At 64.4% G+C, this 18,578-nt stretch overlaps 1 protein-coding gene across 3 annotated transcripts; it reads right to left on the reverse strand.

The window, feature by feature from the left end:
* Window positions 1–1,467: 1,467 nt before the first annotated feature.
* LOXL3 (lysyl oxidase like 3) lies at window positions 1,468–18,159 on the reverse strand. Of its 3 annotated transcripts, none has more exons than XM_063401333.1 (14): window positions 17,846–18,159; window positions 11,641–11,962; window positions 11,008–11,171; window positions 10,433–10,644; window positions 7,087–7,306; window positions 6,687–6,867; window positions 6,139–6,293; window positions 5,274–5,447; window positions 4,550–4,712; window positions 3,475–3,718; window positions 2,881–2,996; window positions 2,651–2,787; window positions 2,244–2,355; window positions 1,468–2,068 (listed from the first exon to the last, which is right to left on the reverse strand). In XM_063401333.1, exons 2-14 carry the CDS (start codon window positions 11,948–11,950, stop codon window positions 1,995–1,997), a joined length of 2,262 nt encoding a protein of 753 aa, XP_063257403.1. In that variant the 5' UTR covers window positions 11,951–11,962; window positions 17,846–18,159; the 3' UTR covers window positions 1,468–1,994. The 3 variants fall into 3 exon arrangements, with proteins under 3 accessions (XP_063257403.1, XP_063257402.1, XP_063257404.1); XM_063401332.1 differs by lacking the exon at window positions 5,274–5,447 and adding an exon at window positions 4,972–5,127 and having other exon boundaries at window positions 17,846–18,030; XM_063401334.1 differs by lacking the exon at window positions 17,846–18,159 and adding an exon at window positions 17,701–17,833.
* Window positions 18,160–18,578: the final 419 nt, after the last annotated feature.

Below are 18,578 nucleotides of genomic sequence, written 5' to 3' on the forward strand. Positions count from 1 at the left end.
GGCTGGGCTGTGTGGGACGCTGTTCCTCCTGTCAGTCCCTACATGAGACCCTGTGGCTGGGCAGGAGCTTGCTGTGCCTCCAGGGACTTTATCTGTGTTCATGGTGTCCTGCCACCTGCTTGGTACCCACCTGGGCTGGACCCCTCTCTGTACCTGCCAGGCAGGTGTGGCACCATGGATTGTGTGGCCCTGGAGCGGGTCTGAGACCGGCATTACCTCCCTGGAGTGCAGCAGTGCTGGTGTGTGGTCACATCCCTTCTGCTGGGAGCTCTGACTGCTCCAAGCCATGTGCCCACATCCCCTCCCGTGCAGCAGCGTTCCAGGCCATGGTGAAATTGGTGTCAATGCTGGACTCGTGGTGGCCGGGGTGACATCGGGGCAGCATCTCTGAGCCCTGATGTCCAGGAGGGCTGAGGGTGGGACCCACAGCCGGAGCTCTGCCTGTTCAGTCTGCTCCCACACCCACCCGGCCCCTGGGGACAGCCGGCAGCCGAGGGCCTTCGGGGAAGCAGCAGCTCCGGCTGTTCCTCGCCTTCCTGGAAGCGGGAGCAGCGGCTCAGCGGCGAGGGCAGCCCGGAGGAATGCGGCTGTGGGGCCAGGCCCTGCCCCACAGCGCTGCCCAGCCCGGCCTGTTGCTTTTGGGCCGTGGAAGCAGCGCAGTTCCTCAGGGGTGCTGTGGCGAGGGGCGGCCCTGCCGCTGCTCCCCCCGCTCGCCCTGCCCTGAGAACAGGCCTCCTTTCAGCAGCCCCGGCCCCGCCGCAGGAATTCGCGGCCGCGGCCAGCGCCGCCGGCGCGGGGGGAAATCGCGGCGTGTCTGGCATAGCTGCTCCGGCGGCGCTGACCGCAGCGTTCCAGGGCTGAGCCGAGGCCTGCCCTGTCCTGCTCCCGCCCGGGGACCCCGGAATGGGAGGGGGCTGGCGGGGTCAGAGCCCCAGCTGAGGGGTGGGAGCTGGGCTGTGCCTCCCTCGGGCCCTGTGTCACAGCCCAGTGTCCCTGCCCGGGGTGTCGGCCCCAGGCCCTGCTGGGCTGTGCTCCCACACGAGTCGAGACAGCCCCTCTTTGCTGTGAGACCTCAGTTCTTGTGGGTCGCAGTCCTGTGGACCCCAATCCTCGAGGGTCACAGCCCCAGAAGGGGAGTTCTGCTCAGTAACACTCGCCCTGGATCCAGTGACGGGGAGCCAGCTCTTCACCACATCCCTGCTGCTCAGTTCCCTGCCACACTGGGGTCTGGCTCACACAGCTCCCAGCTGCTGCTGCTCCCCTCCTCTCACCCACCTGGATTTCTCCCAGAGGACCAGCCCTGGCTGAGGAGGGTGCTGGGGGCCGGTGTGGGGCCAGGGCTGTGTGGATGAGGAATTGCAGGGATGCTCCCACTGTGCCATGGTGACCAGCCCTGCAGCATGAACCGTGCCGCCTGCTCCTGCCAGGCTCCTCATCCCAACCCAGAGATGCGCCAGCAGCCATCAGGAAATAGAACTTACAACTTTATAGAGGAAATAAAATTACAACTCAGAGATGGGGTAGGAGCCACCCCTGGGCAGCACTGTGGGCAGACACCTGCACCATCCCCGGAGCACCAGGGGCTCCCGGGGCCCTGTGTGGGTGGTGGGCCCTGGGGCCAGCTGAGCTGTGGGAGGGCTGTGAGAGGAACCAGGGCTGACGTGGGGAGGGGGAGCTGGGATGGGAAGGGACGGAGTGGCGGGCGGGGCGGGACCTCCCGGACTGAACCCGTGTGCCACAGCCCAAGGGAGGTGGGCACGGTCTTCTGGCCAGTGGTTGGGGTGGCAGCCCCAGGCTGGGAGGTGCAGGTGTCAGCTCCAGCACCAGCCCCCCCGAGGTGGGGAAGGGCAGCCGGCGGCGAGTCCTGGGCAATCCTCGGCAGGACACAGTGGCAGCAGCACCGGGCATCAGGCCTCCCTGCCGGTCTCCCAGCGGCTTCATCCCACCCGTGTGGGGTGAGGGAGGGAGATGCCTGTCTCCCCAGGGCCAGGGCCCTATGAAATCTGGTTGTTGAGCTGACCTGGGTACTGCTCAAACCTCTTGTTGGCCTCCTCGCTGAGCGCATCTCCTGCGGGCAGAGGGCAGGGGCTGTTGGCTGTGGTGCAGTGCCAGCACCTTCCACTGTAGCTGCCCCCAGCACCACCATCCCAGCCCCTCCTCATCCTCATCCGCATCCTCATGGCTTCCTGCAGCCCTGGCCCTGCCCTCCGCCCTCACCCCCGTGCCGTGCCCCGGGCAGTTACCGATGTGGCAGCTGTGCACCCAGATGCGGTGCCCGTCGTACTTGCAGTTGCATTTCATGGCGTTGTTGGTGAAGTCACTTTCTGCCACCTCGAAGTTGGGGTTGATCACGACCTGTGGGGCACTGACAGTGAGACCCCAGCCCCACAGGATGTGTCTCCCCAGCTGTGGTGGGTGTGCTGCAGAGCTCCAAGGAGCCAGTGCTGCTCAGAGTCAGAAAACCCACGTGGCAGCATGTCTGAGCAGCCCTGCACGTTTGTGGGCACAAGGACAGGTACTGTCCCATGCCAGCACACCCACCAGCCCCCCTGGGAGAGAGGGCTGGGTGGCTGAAGTGTGTGGAGGGCTGAGGTGCAGGGACAGAGGCTGGAGGGTGGCAGGAGGGGCTGGGGAGGCTCAGGTGCAGCACCTGCAGGATGTAGTTGCCTGGCTTGACGTCAGTGATGTCGATCCACTGGCAGTCGATGTCGTGCCGGTACAGGTCCCAGCAGCCCACGGTGATGCCCTGCTCCCCAAAGTTGGCACACTCGTACCTCTTGGCCACGTCTGCAGGCAGGAGGAGACACAGCTCGTCCCTGCTGAGACCCCCACAATGGGGACACAGGCAGGGACGCTGCTGCAGGGCCCCATGCCACCCACCTTCCTCGCACTCAGTGTCCTCCAGGCAGAAGCTGGCCTTGTGTCCCTCGGCCACCTTGGTGCCATTGGGGGTCAGGATGTCGTAGTGGGTGAAGATGTCCATGCTGTGGTAGTGCCTGTGGGACAGAGCCAGCACCTGCTGCAGCCTGCCCTGCATCAGCCCCCTGCCACCTGCCCGGCCCCTCACCGCCAGGAATGTCCCCACAGCCCCTGCTCGGAGGTGGCAGCACTGAGAGGTGTGGCAGAGCTGTGTCCTGCCCTGGAAGGGGACACAGCTGTCCCCAGCCAGCTGGCCCAGACAAGCAGGGGGCTCAGCTGCAGCACACAGCCTGCAGGGCTGTCCCTGCCCTCCTGGGGACCCCAGTCCAAACAGGAACAGCCCTGAGCCAAACCAGGCAAAATTGGACCCAGGGCAGCAGACTGGGGCTATCCAGGGCCACCCTCACCCGGTGTCACCCTCATCCAGCGTCACCTCACTCGGTGTCATACTTGCACAGTGCCACTCTTTCAGTGTCACCGCTGCCCTCCTCACCCAGCCCATTGCAGCACCACCACCCTGACCCCCAGCCCCATCCGTCCCCTGCCCACACGCACCGGTGGCACTCGTGCCACACCCAGGAGTGGCGGCCGGCCTTGGGGCGGAAGTCGGCGCGGCCGCGGTTGTGGATCTGGGAGGAGAAGCGGAGCAGGCGGCGGTGTCCGTAGGGCCAGTTGGCCAGGCGGGCCGAGCTGGCCAGGCAGTTCTCCTCGGCGGCGCAGTACAGCATGTGCAGCGGCCGGTCCTCGATGTACGCCGTCTCCTGCACCAGCGGGGCGTGCAGCAGCAGGTCGGAGGCGGCTGGGGACAGGCGGCTGCTCAGGGACAGGCCCTGCTCTCGGCAGGGAGGGGGCGAGCGGAGGGGATGGGGCAGTGCCCAGTGCTGGCAGGGCTAAGCCAGCCAGGGGGGACGTGTGCCTTCTATGTTGGCTGGGCACTGGCTGAGCCCTGACCTCCATCTGCAAACCCCACTGACCACAGCCCCTGGCCCCACAACACTTGTCCACAGACCCCACTGCCTGTAGACCCCATTGCCTGCAGACCTCACTGCCCACAGTCCCCACTGCCTGCAGACCCCACTGCCCGCAGACCCCACTGTCTGCAGACCCCACTGTCCACTGACCTCACTGCCCACAGAACTCACTGTCCACAGACTCCACTGCCCACAGACCTCACTGCCCACTGACCCCACTGCCCACGGACCTCATTGTCTGCAGACCCCACTGCCCACAGGTCCCACTGCCCACAGACCTCACTGCCCACAGATCCCACTGCCTGCAGACCCCACTGCCTGCAGACCCCACTGCCCGCAGACCCCACTGTCCACAGGTCCCACTGCCCACAGACCTCACTGCCCACAGATCCCACTGCCTGCAGACCCCACTGCCTGCAGACCCCACTGCCCGCAGACCCCACTGTCCACAGACTCCACTGCCCACAGCCCCCATTGCCCACAGTCCCCACTGCCCACAGTCCCCACTGCCTGCAGACCCCACTGCCCGCAGACCCCACTGTCCACAGACCCCACTGCCCACAGACCTCACTGCCCACAGACCCCATTACCCACAGTCCCCACTGCCTGCAGAACCCCCTCCCACGGACAGGCCCCCCGCAGCCCCCGTGGCCGCTCACTCTCGGAGCAGATGACGCCCGCAGCGAAGCGCGTGCCCGTGTTCCTGCAGCTCAGGCTGGCGCCGTGGTGCTGGCAGTGGCTCAGGGACATCTCGTGGCCGGCGCACTTCACCCCGCTCATGACCATCTCTGTCACGTTGCTGGCGTCCCAGTACCACGTCTCCTGGGGAGGGGGTGAGGCAGGGTGGGTGGCAGGGCCGGTGGCTGGATTGCCCAGGATCACTCATACCCAGGCTGCAGCCAAGCCCCCACCACAGCTGCCCAGGCCCCTGGCTGTCCTTATAGCTGCTGTCCTGTGACATGGAGCAGCCACGTCCCTCTGTCCCCATCTGTCCCCACACAGCCCCGTGGTCATTTGGGAAGTGCTGGCCGGTGCCTGTGCTCGCCAGGGCATCACCGGGGCCCTCCCCGCTGGCACCTACCGTCACCGCGTGCAGGGAGTAGCCCAGGCCGAGCTGACGACAGGCCACCATGGCCTCCTTGGTGGTCCAGCCATCGCTGCAGACCGTGCCCCACTTACTGCCTCGCTTCACCTCCACGCGGCCCTCAAACTCCGTCCTCCCGCCGGCCAGGCGGATCTGCGGGGAAACCCTGGGGCCGTGAGCGGGCACCCCGCGCCGTGCCACCCCCTGCCCCACGCCCGTCCCCACCTGTCCCTGTCCCCAGCCCCATGAGCGGTGGTGGTGGCTGCTGCTGCCCTGGCCAAGCTGGTGCCGGCACCTACTTGTAAGCCGTGGTTAGCGAATCCCAGACCCAGCTGGCGACAGGCCACCATCGCCTCGAGCGTGCCCCAGCCTTCGCCGCAGACCAGACCCCAGCGCGGCTGGTCCCCGTCGCCAGCCCCCACCGCCACCTCGACCCGCCCCTCGAAGCGGCTCCGGCCCCCGCTCAGCCGGATCTGCAGAGAGAGGCAGTGGCAGTGTCGTGGCCATCACAGGCGGGGCTCCCCTGGAGCACAGGACTGTCCCCAGCCCCTGTCCCAGCACAGCTCTGCTGCAGTGCCTGAACAGGGAGATGGGGAAGGCAGGAACCGAGCAGAGCCAAGCATAGCTTTTTCCCAAAACCGATGGATTTGGGGACAAGAAACCGCCAGTGAGCTTGGGAATTGTCTCACCAGCGCAGGGAAAACAGTTCATTTCGAAATGGCGCCATTTCAGAAATGACTGGTGTGAGGGAGTTAAAGATCATTAAAAAAGCTCAAAGTGGATGAAGCGATGGGCCATGGCAAACAGGAACAAGCGGCTCCGTTTGCTTGTTTCATCACAGGTAAAAAAAATCTCTCTTGGTTGGCCCACTGTGATTTTTTTTCTGGTGTTTTTGCTGGGGAGTGGGCATAGGCTGGCAGCAAGAAAAGCAGCAGGGAGCAGCTGCCCCACACCTTCCTTCACAGAGCAGCACCCACAGAGCACCCAGAGCCTCCCTTCCACCCCCTCCTCACAGTGCTCCCACCCACAAAACCCCTGAACTCCCAGGGCAGGGCAAATGTGTGGGGTGCAGAGGAGGAGATATGAGGGTCCCATGGATCCTGTGGGCCTTTCCCAGCACCCTGCTCTGAGCCCCATGGAGCCAGCAGCCCCCTTGGTACGCACCAGGTTCTCGTAGCCCATGTAGGGGATGTTGCAGCGAACAGCCGCGTCCTCCGAGTGCTTGCAGTCCTCCTGTGTGATGTTCCTGAAGGGGCAGTTCCACAGGGACTTCTCGGTGCCCCGGCACTGCACCTCGTTCAGGTGGATGGGGCCTGTCCCTGCCAGGGGAAAGCAGAAATCAGGGTCCTGTGACACAGGGACGCCCAGGGCCACCGTGTCCCTAAGGCTGCCTTCTCTTTTTGGCTCCAGACCCCACTGCCCACAGACTCCTCTGCCTGCAAACCCCTCCGCCCACAGACCCCACTGCCCACAGACCCCACTGCCTACAGACCCTGGTCTGAGGGAGTTTTTGGCCGCTCTGAGGGAGTTGGACACTCCAGCCTCCACAGCTGCTGCCCGGGGCAGTGTGTTTGAGCAGCTGTAGTCCCACTGGGATGCTCCATGTGCATCCAGCAGCCCGGTGCCCACAGGACAGCCCAGGCAAGCAAAGCCTGGCAAAGTGCCTCACTGGCAGCTCCAGGAGGGGATGCCCCCTGCCCCAGCAGCCTCACCTTGCCCCATGCGTGCCCCGGTGAGCGCCTCCTTGGCGCTGCCGAAGCCCAGCTCGCGGCACACCACGCTGGCCGACTGCAGGTTCCAGCGGTCGTCACAGATCGTGCCCCACTCGCTGCTCCTGAGCACCTCAACGCGGCCCTCGCCGACCCTGGCGCCGCCCTTCAGCCGGATCCGGGGCTGGGGAGCAGGGACGGGCGTGGCACGGCGTGGACTGGCACAACACAGGGCCACCCACCGTCCCTGGGGTGTGCAGGGACAGGACACCAGCCCCACCTCTCCTCCAGAGCTGGTCACCCAACAACCCAAACCTGCAGAGCCCAGGGGACACAGCCTGCCCGTGGGGCACTGTCCAGCTCTGGGCCACCACAGGACTTGTCCCCTCCCTTCAGGGCTCACCTGGCCCTGCTGCTGCTGCTGCTGGCGCTGTTTCCTCTTGTGGCCGGTGGCGAAGAGCGGCCCTGGCACGCAGCTGACCACGGCGGGCATGCCGGCCCCGCAGGCTGCCGAGGAGTTGCCCCGGTAGAACTCGAAGGAGCACAGGGACAGGTGCACCTCTGTCCCCGTGCAGGACACCGAGTGCAGGCGGTAGTTGAGCTGCTGCCGCTCCGTGAAGAGCCTGGGAGGGGAGAGGAGCCCTGAGCCGTGGCCAGCGTGGCCGGTGGCAGAGGAGGTGTCACCGGCCACCCTGCCTGCAGCTGCATGCGCCGGCTGTGCCCCTTGCCCTGTCCCCAGGGTGACACAGGGTCCTGCCAGGCACTCCCCCCTTGCCTGTCCCACACCCCCAGCAGCACAGGGACGCACGTGGGGACACGCACAGCTCTGGTGGGACTGCACGGGGCTCCTGTCTCTGGCTCTCCACTGGAGCCATTTACCTCTTCTTGGGCCCTACGTCCTCCCTGCGCTTTTGTTTAGGCTGAGATTTGGAGGCCAGCCTGGAAAATAGAAAAAACCATCACGAAGCCTGGGGCCTCAGGCTGTCACCTCTGCCCCCAGCAGCGACACAGGGAGCACAGCCTGCCCTGGTTTCACTGGAGGCTGAACTGGGCACTTTGGCCCCCAGGAAGACTCATGTGCATCCCCTTGGTGTCACACAGGGGTGCAACAGCATCATCTGCTGCCAGCAGTGTGACACAGCCACACTGGAGCAACGATGCAGCTTCCTGCATGCATCCCACCAGGAAACTGCTGGATGCAGCCACATCCTGCTCTGCCTTGTCACACAGCAAAAGATCAAACGCCAGCGGCCACCATTTGATCGGTGGGGTGTGGCTGAGGTGTGTCTGTGTCCTCATCCAGATCCCACGGCACCCCTATGCCATGTCCCCAAGGTGCAGGACACCTGGCAAGCAGCACCAAGCAAGCAGCACAGGCAGCCCCAGGGTGCTTGCCCTGGGGCCATGGGGCACGGGGGGACTTGCTGCAGGCTGGCAAAGACCTGCTGCCAGCCAGGGAGGCAACCCTGGCACAGCCCTGGCACAGGCTGGGCCGTGAGGGGAAGCTGCCTGGGGCTTAGCACACACACGGTGTAGGTGCAATCCCAACATCCTCAAATGCTTTGCTTCCCTCAGGATGGAAGATGCTGAGCAGAGCTAAAAGCCCAGAGCCGACAGGGAGTGAAGAGCAGAGTGGCCCAAAGGAGGGCAGGGGACTGACAGCCCCAGGGACCAGGCAAAAGCAAGGCTGGCCACTGTCCCCACAGCCCAGCACAGGTTGGCGCCAGCCTGCACAGCCCTGTGAGCCCCAGGACACAGCACAGGGCTGGGATTCAGAGGACAGAGGACATCAGTGCCCATTCACACGCAGGAAACCACATCTGGACCCTGCACCTGGATCTGGATCCCCAGGACAAGATGTCATGTATGCAAGCCCCAGGGAGAGCAGCAAGACAGTGGTGTGGGAGGAGATGGGGGTGTGGGACTGTTCCAGCCAGGGCTGAGGTGGGAGCTGTGAGGATCCTGCTCTTCCAGCAGGGAGGGAAGAGCACAAGAGAAAAGAGGCGTGACTGACAACAAAGGGTTCAGGCTCGGGGTAAGGAAAACCTTCTGCCCATGAGGGCTGTTCCACACTGGAGCAGAAACCACAGGGCTGCAGAATTTCCATCCTTGGAAGGTTTCAAAAGCCAGCTGGATGGAGTCCTGGGTTTAACCCACAGCTGGCTCTGCTCCACACAGGGAGCTGGACCAGGACTCCCAGAGGTCCCTTCCAGCCTGGATTAGCCTGTGCCTTCATCTGACTGTGGCTGTGCAGCCCCAAATGAATCAGCCCCTACCAAACAGTGTGGCTCTCAGGAGCCAGTTCCTGTGTGGGGCAGAGGGACAGGACTGCAGCCTCATGGAGACACAGAACATTTCCTCCAGTGCTGCAGGGGAAGGACCTGCTCACTGGGAAAGGGGCAGTCAGCACCAAACCAGCCAGGAAACAGCACACTGGAGCAAACAGGACCTTCAGGTGGGGGTTGAGGAAACCCATGGGATGACCCTGCCTGAATTCCCATCACCAGTTGCAGGAGCTGGCAAGGGGACACAGACCTGGGAGTGTCACAGTGAAGAGCTCACAGTGGGAGTAGGGCACATCCAGCACCAGGGAAGGTGGTGGGACTGGGGCAAGGTTCCATGCTGGAGGCAGAGCATTGTGGCAGAAAAGAGGTGCCATGCCACAGGCCAGAGAGGATGGGCTCTGGCTCACTGTATCCACCAACAAACCCAGCAGCAGGATTCAGGGATGGAGGGAAAAGGCAGCCAGACCATCCCCTGGGCCTGGCAGAAAGGCAGCAAGAGTGAGTGGGCAGAGGATGCAAGAGACCCCATGCAGATGTGGCACTGGGGCAGGACATACCACACTGTGCCCATCAGCACTGTTGAGCACGGGCTCTGGTGCCCACAGCAGCCCATGCTGTGGGGAATGGAGGGGTGCACAGCCCTTCCAGCATCCCCACTGCTGCTTTCTGCAGAAAGCAGCCCATTTCCACAGCCCTTCCTCCCCATCCACCAGGAGAGACAGCTCTGCTCCGAAGCCTCCTGCTCCCCTCCCAGTGTCCCCTCCTGGTGTGCAGGACAGGCCTGCTCTGCCTGGAGCATGACCAGCTTGGGAGAGAGATCGTCTCTCGTGGGGAATGGGGGAGCCCAGCAGGCACAGGCAGCTCCCGTGGGGTGGGGTTTGTCCTACTGGGCCAGCACAGCCCAAGCCTTCAGTCTGCTCCGTCTGGATCCGTCTGTGCCCGGATCCATCCTGACGGCACAGACTGGTGGGGCCGGACAGCCCAGCTCTGCCACGGCTCAGCAGATGGGGCGCCCTGGCCCCTTACCTGCTGCCCAGCCTCGGGCCCTTCCTCCTGGCTGCTCGCCTCAGCCGCCTGCGGAGCGACACCGGAGCTGCCTGCTCAGGGCACACACAGTGCCGGGCAGGGTGTCCCTGCCCCTCGCTCAAGCCACGGCGTGGCTGGAGCCTCCCCTGGTGGCTGCAAACCTCCCCGTGGGATGGGGACACCACTGCCAGGGAGCCAAAGTGCTCCCCTTGGAGTGGCCTTTGCTGTAGTGTGTGTGGTAGGGGGTAGCCACGGCCCCCCAGCTTGGTCTGCGAGTGTCCAGATGGCCAGCTGGGGCTTGGACTGGCAAGCAGCAGGGTGGGAGGGATTTTAGGAGCCTCTGCTGTCCCCCCACGCCCCTGGCACCACCCCCAGCCCCGTACCCCTGGCTCTGCTTGGACACCCCGTCCTGGCGGGCTCCCTGCCGGCCTCACCCACCTGTAGAAGTTCCTGTTGACTTTCTTCTCGGCCGGGAAGCCCATCATGCCGCAGACGACGCGGCTGTTGTGGCTGTGCCAGCCCTGGTCGCAGATCTGCGCCCAGCCGTCCTTGTAGCGCACCTCCACGATGCCCTCGGCCACCGGCAGCTGCCGCCGGCCACCGGCCACCACCGGCCGCAGCCGCACCTCCTCCACCTGGCTCTGCTCGCTCTGCGGGGATGGGCTGGGCTCACATCGCGTCCCACCACCCCTCCTCCTGCCAGCCCGCTCCCAGGGAATCTCCAAGGATGCAGCAGAGGGGTTCCCAGCCACAGGCGGGGCACAGGGACTGCATTGCTGCCCTGCATTGCAGCCCTGCATTCCTGCTGGCCCTGGGCAGCCAAGGACTGAACCTCATCCAGAGGACTCAGTGCCTCTTGTCCCCTTGGGTCCCTGGGTGCATCTCTGGGGAGCACAACCAGGAAAGCCAGTGCTGCTTTCCTGCACCCCCAGGGAGAGCTCCCAGACTGCCCCACACGCTCTGTGGCACCCTGGACATCAGCAGCTGCCCACGCCGGCCAGCAGCTTCCTCACCTCGATGACGTTGGAGTCCTTGAAGCCTGGAATTCGCTCATCCTTGCAGACCACACCCGCGTCTTCCTCGTGGCTGCAGTCGCTGTTCCCCCAGCCCCGGTGTTTGCAGTCCCCGATGCTCTTCTCATTTCCAGCACAGTTCACGTTGTCCAGCCAGATCCGCCCTGCCAGACACAGCCTAGGGGTGAGGAGGAGCCAAGCATCCCCCGGGAACAGGGAATGTGCCCACCGAGCACGGCCAGCGACCAGGAAGGTTACAGCAGGAGGCGTAGCACAAAGCTGAGGCCAAGAGTAAAGTTTTGTGTGTGGGGTCTGCAGATGGGGACCTCCACCTCCCCAGGGGGCTGCTCTGACAGGCAGGAAGCTCCCACATCCCTGTGAGGAGCACGCAACCTCTGCCAGGCGCTCTGCAAACACAGAACCTGCCCCTTGCAGACGTGCCCGGGCGGTGTGGGGGCTGTGCCAGGGGGACGCCGTGCCCGCCGTGGGGGCTGTGCCAGGGGGACGCCGTGCCCGCCGTGGGGGCTGTGCCAGGGGGACACTGTGCCCGCCGTGGGGGCTGTGCCAGGGGGACACTGTGCCCGCCGTGGGGGCTGTGCCAGGGGGACGCTGTGCCCGCCGCCCCTCTCTTACCCACTCCTTTGCCGTATTTGGCGCTGTGGGCCCAGCCAGTGGCGGCCACGAAGCCGAGGTGCCGGCACAGCACGTGCGCGTTGCCCAGCGTGAAGTCGTCGTCACAGATGGTGCCCCACTCGTCGTTGTAGAAGACCTCGACGCGGCCCTCGTTGTGCTTGCGGGGGTACCCGGCCAGGCGGAAGCGCAGCGGGGGCCCGGGGGCGGGCGTGGGGCCCGGTGGGGTGGGCTGGGCGCTGCCCACCCACAGCCACGCGCTGCCCACCAGCACCAGCAGCTCCGGCCATGCCCGCGCGCCGCCGCCTCCCATGGCAGCGTGGCCCTGCAGGGCAGACAGGCGAAACTGGATCAAAATTGAACCAAAACTCAACATCAGCACTCCCCATGCAGCTCCTCGTGCCCAGCCCTGTGCTGGTTAAACCCTGTGCCTTGACGTGGCCACAGTGCCCCTGACACAACCCCAGCACTGGCCCTGCACCCCTGGGGCTGTCAGGGACCAGCCCGGTGGCCCTGTCCCCTGTCCCCCTCTGCCAACAGCCCCCACTGAGCCCCTACTGAGCTCCCACCACACTGTTCAGGCACAGGGGTACCCCGGAGAGGTGAATGGAAGGAGGGGGATGAGCTGCCAGAGCTGAGGGAGCTGGAGCAGGCTCAGGACACAGGGAAAGCTCGATCCAGCAGGAGCAGGGAATGGCTGCAGGCTGAGGGGATTCCAGCCCACGCTCCCGCTGCCCTCCGTGACGAGCGAGGCAGCCGGAGCGTTCACATTCCTCTGTGCAGTATTTGTGGCTCCCCGAATACCTGAGGGAGATGTGGTATTCCTGCACCAGTCCCACGGCAAACAATAGTGAAAACCCTTCTCTGTGAGCCGCCCTCCCGTCCTTCCCAGGGTGCTGTTCCCATGGATCCTGCAGCTCAGGAGCTGCATTGCTGCACGGGCGGGGTTGACAAGCTCTGACCGATGCTCGCCCACGGCCAGCTGCCCACCCCCTGTCCACTGCAGCCCCGTGCCACCACTCCTGCCAGTCCCACGGTGGGAAAGCATCCCCCAAACACCCACAGGGCAGCCCCCAGCAGGATGTCTCTGTCTCCCAGTCCCCCCCAGCACAGATCCTGCCTGCTGCACTCACACAGACTGTGCTTTGGCTTTCCTGGGGTCATTTAAAATTCCCTTATTTAGCTGCAGCGTCACAGAGGAAGGGAAACAGATTCAAACCTCACACAGAGCTCAGGGCTGGCACGGCTGCTCCACCTCCCCACCAGCCTCCAGGGCAGGGTTTTTGCAGAGGAATCAGCCCCATTCCTGCTCGGTTCCCTTTTCCAGATGATGAGGACCTGGTCCACACTCTATCCTCTTGAGAACGCCTCCTGGGCTGAGGCATGGATGAACTGGAATGATGCCCAGTGCCAGCCCCTTTTCCACACCCATAACACTCACACAAGCGTCCACAGGGCCCAGCCCTGCTGCCTGCCTGCCCCTTTGGGCACACCTCACGTTGGAGGTGCCACCAGGAGCAGTGAGAGCCTCGGGATGAGCCTGGTGCCTGCAGGGATGCTCAGGAAGAGGGAGGAGTGACAAGGACCAGCACTGCTGGTGCAGTTCGACACCAGACACAGTGGTGGGAGTGACTGGATGTGGCACTCAGTGCTCTGGTCTGGCTGACAAGGTGGGGATTGGTCACAGGTTGGACTCAGTGACCCTGGAGGTCTTTTTTAATCCTATAATTCAGTGAAGCACATCACCTCCCTCGGAACAACCACATCAGCATGGGTCTGGCTCTCTCCTCTGTCACAACTGGGGCACAGGGGACACCACAGAGCTGGTGGGGACATGGCCCAAGCAGCTGGGAGCCCTGGGGCTGGTGGGAGCCAGCTCTGGGCTCCTGGTGCCTCAGCTGCCTGCTCTGGCACTGCCAGAGCTCAGCAGGACGCGTGTTTGTGGGCAGACAGCGGGAAATGCTCTGCTGAACCTTTTACCCAGCCAGCAGGAAGGGAGGGCGGGTATAAAGGGCCACCCCAGCCCTGCCCGTGGCTTAGGAAAGGGGATCTCTGGACTTGGAATGGGAATTCTCCATCCTCATCTCCACACCCCCTGGGAAGCCACAGAGGGATGAGTTTGCCATCTCACAGCAGTGACAAAACTTATTCCACCCCAGGGTCACCGAGGGGACATCTCCCTGCCCAGAGTAAAGGCTGTCAACCCTCAAAGCTGTCCTGAGACACAAATGTGGGCCCCCTCAGTGCTGTGACACACTTTGGGGTGTGTTTCCTTAGGGAAGGCTGGAGTGCACAAAGACTGGAGCTTCCCTGGCGCTCCGGAGTGAGCAGGGTGCTCTGCCGTGGAAATGGGCAGTTTGGGATCAGTACAACCCCAAAGGACAGCAGGATGCTCTGCCATGAAACTGGGCAGTTTGGGGGATCAGTATAACCCCAAAGGACAGCAGGATGCTCTGCCGTGGAACTGGGCAGTTTGGGGATCAGTAAAACCCCAAAGGACAGCAGGATGCTCTGCCGTGGAAATGGGCAGTTTGGGGTCAGTACAACCCCAAAGGACAGCAGGATGCTCTGCTGTGGGACTGGGCAGTTTGGGGTCACTAGAACCCCAAAGGACAGCAGGATGCTCTGCCGTGGAAATGGGCAGTTTGGGGTCAGTAAAACCCCAAAGGACAGCAGGATGCTCTGCTGTGGAACTGGGCAGTTTGGGGTCAGTAAAACCCCAAAGGACAGCAGGATGCTCTGCCGTGGAACTGGGCAGTTTGGGGTCTCTACAACCCCAAAGGACAGCAGCACAATTAATGCCATTCTCCACGGCCCAGCAGAAACAGCCCGTGTCAGGAGGCAGGAATGGCCCTTGATGAGATCACAGGTCCTGTTAATTGGAGTAACTCTGCTGATGTAACAGGCTGAGACTGGAAGGCATTCAATTCATCTCGCACCACCTTTTAATGAATAATTAGCACTCAACGAAACCAGTGCACCTTCTGCTAAGTGGATTAAAACTGGTCACCTGCTGGAACTGAAATGTGGTTACACAGGGAAGTCACCACTCCGTGGCCTTTCTGGTGAGGATCACATGCTTTTCAAAGCAAAACTGTGCCAGGAGGAGGAAAAAAGTACCTTCCTGGTACAGACTGCAGAGACAGAAATGGGGGAAACACAGACGGGAATAGGGACAGCCTGGGAAATCAGCATTGTGCAGCCCACAACCTTGGCTACAAGGAAAATTTAAATCTGCGCCTTGAGAAACAAAACACAGAGGATCAGAGACCAGAACATGGCACCTGAAAAGTGCTTGGGCTTCGTGCAGCAAATCATTGATTCCCCTCTGAGCCTCAGCAGGGTCTGCAGTCCCTGCTCCTGGGTCCTGCTCCAGCATCTCTCACCCCCACTGTGCTTCCTCTGCCCTGGCACCGCAGCTCTGCCACTCACCTCAGAGTTTCCCAGTGACATTCCCAGCTGAGCTCTGCGGGGCCAAAGCCTTTTCCATGCCCAGCCCAGGACAGCTGCCATGTGAGCTCCCTGCAGCACGGCACGGCTCCTTCCCCGTTCCTGTACCACCTCCCTCTGCGAACACGCTCCGTGTCCGTGTCCTGGGCAGTCAGGCTAACAGGGCTCCCATTGTGCACATCACTTTTTCCGTTCTCTCAGGCACAAGCCGTGCGTTTGCTCCTCTCCTGCTGCTCGTTGTGCTGGCAGGCTTTGCTCCAGCCCTGTCTGCTGCTCCATGGGGAGCCCACCCCAGCACCCCAAACGTTCTGCTGGCAGTTCCAGCCGGGGACAGTCTCAGGGCTTGTGCCACTCTGGGTGTGCTGCCCCGGGCACAGATGCTCAGCAGAACTCCACTGCAAGGGTAAAGGGCTCTGCAGGACGGGCTGGCTGGGCGTGGGAGCTGGGAACCAGCCCGGGCTCTTGCCACTGCCCAGGAAACCTCAGGAATGTCCCAGCCGGGTGTGCACGAGGCCCTGAGCTGTGTCCCAGCCGGGGATGTGGGGTATCCCAGAGTCTGCAGAGGCAAAATCCTGGGGCTCCCTCAGGCCTCAGCCTCAGCCCTGTGCTGCTGAGGCTGGCATGGCTGGGAGGAGCCCTCAGGGCAGGGGACAGCCCCACAGGGCAGCGGGAGACACAGCACTGCTCAAACTGCTCCCATGCCGGCCCACTGGCTCTGCTTGTCCCTGTGGGTGACGGATCAGAGGACAGGGTGACCCTACAGCCCTCGTGGCCAGGCACTGTCCCCATCATTCCTCTGCACCTTGCACAGGGGCTGTCCCTTCCAGAGCTGTGGGGTGGGGGTGCCCCGGGTCCAGGAGTGTTCACATCTTGTGTGTCCCTCTGCACTCACTGGGCAGGACAGTACAGCAGGACACCAGTGTGCCCCACCAACACCCCAGTGAGCCAGCAGACCTCGGGAAGGGGCAGCTCCTGGTCAGGCAGGTCCTCGGGTGAGCCTGTGTATTTGATCAGCCCGGGGCATCCCTGCAGCACAGGGATGACATCCCAAGCCACAGCAGCAGGGAAGGGCCAGGCCACGGAGGTCCCTCAGGGACGTTCTCACTCAGCAGCAGCCTTGGACACACCCACGGGGGACAAGGAGCATCCCAGGCACTGACAACTGGGAGGACTCAGAGAAGAGCAGCCAAGAGACCGAGGACCTGGGAAACCCGCCAGCACAAGGGAGAGGAAGCTCGCTCTGTTTATCCTTCCTTGGGAAGGTTACGGGGTGACACAGTCACTCTCTGTTGATGTCCCATGCCAGGACATCCCTGAGAGCAGGGGGTCACGTCCCCAGCAGTTGGGGCAGCAGAAGGTCTGGTGAGTCCCATGGCTTCAGGGCTCCATCCCCCCCTTCTCCCCAGGGCCCCACCACGCTCGGCCCTTTCGCAATCCTCCTGCCTGGATGTGGCTGCTCCGCTTTTCCCAGCCCCGGAGCGCCGGGAGCGCATGTGCACGGAGCAGGGGAGCCCCGACACCCCCGGCCTGCCCAGGAGGGGACCTGACACGGGTCACAGCTCTGGGGGAAGCGCCACCAAGGTCTGCAGGGTTCCACAGACCAGTCCCAGAAGCACCAGAAAGCAGCCCGGGGTCACCATAGGAATCTGGATTCCCTAGCAGGATTGGTGTCACTCCCAGAACTACAACCTCCCGTGGCTGGGAGCTCACTGCCCCTCGCTGCCTGCCCCTTGTCCCCATCCCAGGCAAGGACAGGGACCCTGCTGCAGAAGGGACACTGGGGGAGTCAGCAGGGACAAAACATTGTGTGGGGCTTGGGCTGCACTTCCCCTGACAACTCCCACGTCCCTTTGGGCTACCTGATGTCCCCATGTCCTGCTGTCACCCCCTAAGCAGGGCAGGTCACAGCACAGCTCCTACCCCCACCCAGCCTCCCCAGGACACGGCAGCGCCCTCGGCTCTGCCCGCCCTGCTCTGAGCGGGCTCGGGACAGGCAGCCCTGGGAGGAACCGGGAGCCGGCAGGAGGGAAAGACCTCGGAGGAATGCGCAAACATCAGCCATGCCCTGGGCTGGGGGGCGGGCAGCGGGGCTGGGGCTGTGGGGCTGGGGACTGGGGGCTGTGGGACTGGGGGCTGTGGGGCTGGGGTCCCAGGCACCCCGGAGCACGGAGCCAGCCTTCCTGGAGCTGCCCGGCTCAGCTGCGGGCTCCTCCGAGAGCAGCTGGGAAGGCGAAAAGCCAGCGGCGAAGAATCATCTCTTCCAGCGCCGCCAGCCCTCCCGCCCCACATCCCTCCATCCATCCTCCTTCTTCCATGAGCTACAGCAAGTCCGCTCTTCATGGAAATCCTGAGTCTCCACCGGCCTTTGTAGCTCGCTGCCCACACTCTTTGGGCTGCGGTACAGCCCCCCAACCCCGCCGGCTCCGCTTGCCGTGGGACACCGGCGCTGCTCCCGCACCACGGCAGCGCCCACGGGCACGGCACGGACACGCTCCGAGCACCGGGACCCGCGCCCGGGACACCCCCGGCCCCGCACGGCGCAGCCCCCGCCGCTCCCGGGCCCGCGCGGTGTCTCCGCGGTGCCGAACCGTGCCGAACCGCGCCGTACCGAACCGAACCGAGCTGAGCCGTGCCGAACGGAGCTGAGCCGTGCCGAACCGAGCCGTGCTGAGCCGTAACGCGCCGCGCCAAACCGAGCCGAACCGTGCTGGGCCGAGCAGTGCCGAACCGAGCCCAACCGAGCCGAACCGAGCCGTACCAAGTTCTGCAGTGCCGTGCCGCGCCGTGCGGAGCCGTATCGCGTCCTGCCGTGCCGTGCCGTGCCGGGCGGTGCCGGTCCGTGCCGCCGCGCTCCGCCCCGGCCCGCCCCGCGCCGTGCCCGTGCCCGTGTCCGGGGCCGCCCCGGCCCGCGCAGAGCGGCCCCGGCCCCGCCGCCGGCACGGCCCGGCCGGGCAGCGCCCCCGGCCCGGGGCCGGCTCCAGCCCCCGCCCCGGCTGGGCTCGGCTCCAGCGCCGGCCCCGGCCCCCCGGGACGGAGCCGCGGGAGCTGCCCGGCCGCTCCCGGGGCCGCGGGGAGCCGCCCGCCGAGCGAACTCCCGGGGGTTTGGCCGTCCCGACCCACCCAGCCCTCTGCTCACCCCGAGGCCGGGGCAGCCAGCTCCCCGGGAATGATTTGACCCTGGCTGCCCTTTCCCAGAGGCTGCGGTGCGGTGGCTGGATGGATCCCCCCCCCACCGCGGTCATCCTGCCTGTCCTGGGCAGGCTGCGGCCCCCAGACCCCCCGAGCCCGGGGGTCCCATCCTGCAGGAAAGCCCCACAGGGCTGGGGCCGTGAGCTCACAGTGCCAGCGGCTGGAGCTTCCCGGGGAGCAGCCGGGATGTGTGGGGAGCTGCTTTGTTTGAGGGGACACAAGCCTGACTGCAGCAACAGCCAGTGCGAGATGTGTGAGAGTCTGAGGGTGTGAGAGGGATGTGCTGGCAGCCCAACACTTTC

This window comes from Prinia subflava, chromosome 7 (assembly GCF_021018805.1).
Source record: "Prinia subflava isolate CZ2003 ecotype Zambia chromosome 7, Cam_Psub_1.2, whole genome shotgun sequence".
Classification (NCBI taxonomy): Eukaryota; Metazoa; Chordata; class Aves; order Passeriformes; family Cisticolidae; genus Prinia; species Prinia subflava.

Excerpts from the sequence above, each read along its gene's own strand:
- LOXL3 (XM_063401333.1), bottom strand. The coding sequence starts at position 11,950 with ATGGGAGGCGGCGGCGCGCGGGCATGGCCGGAGCTGCTGGTGCTGGTG. Across the intron at positions 6,868-7,086 it reads AGCAGCAGCAGCAGGGCCAG|CCCCGGATCCGGCTGAAGGG; the intron begins GTGAGCCCTGAA and ends CCTGCTCCCCAG. Across the intron at positions 4,713-5,273 it reads TCGCTAACCACGGCTTACAA|GAGACGTGGTACTGGGACGC; the intron begins GTAGGTGCCGGC and ends CCCCCTCCCCAG.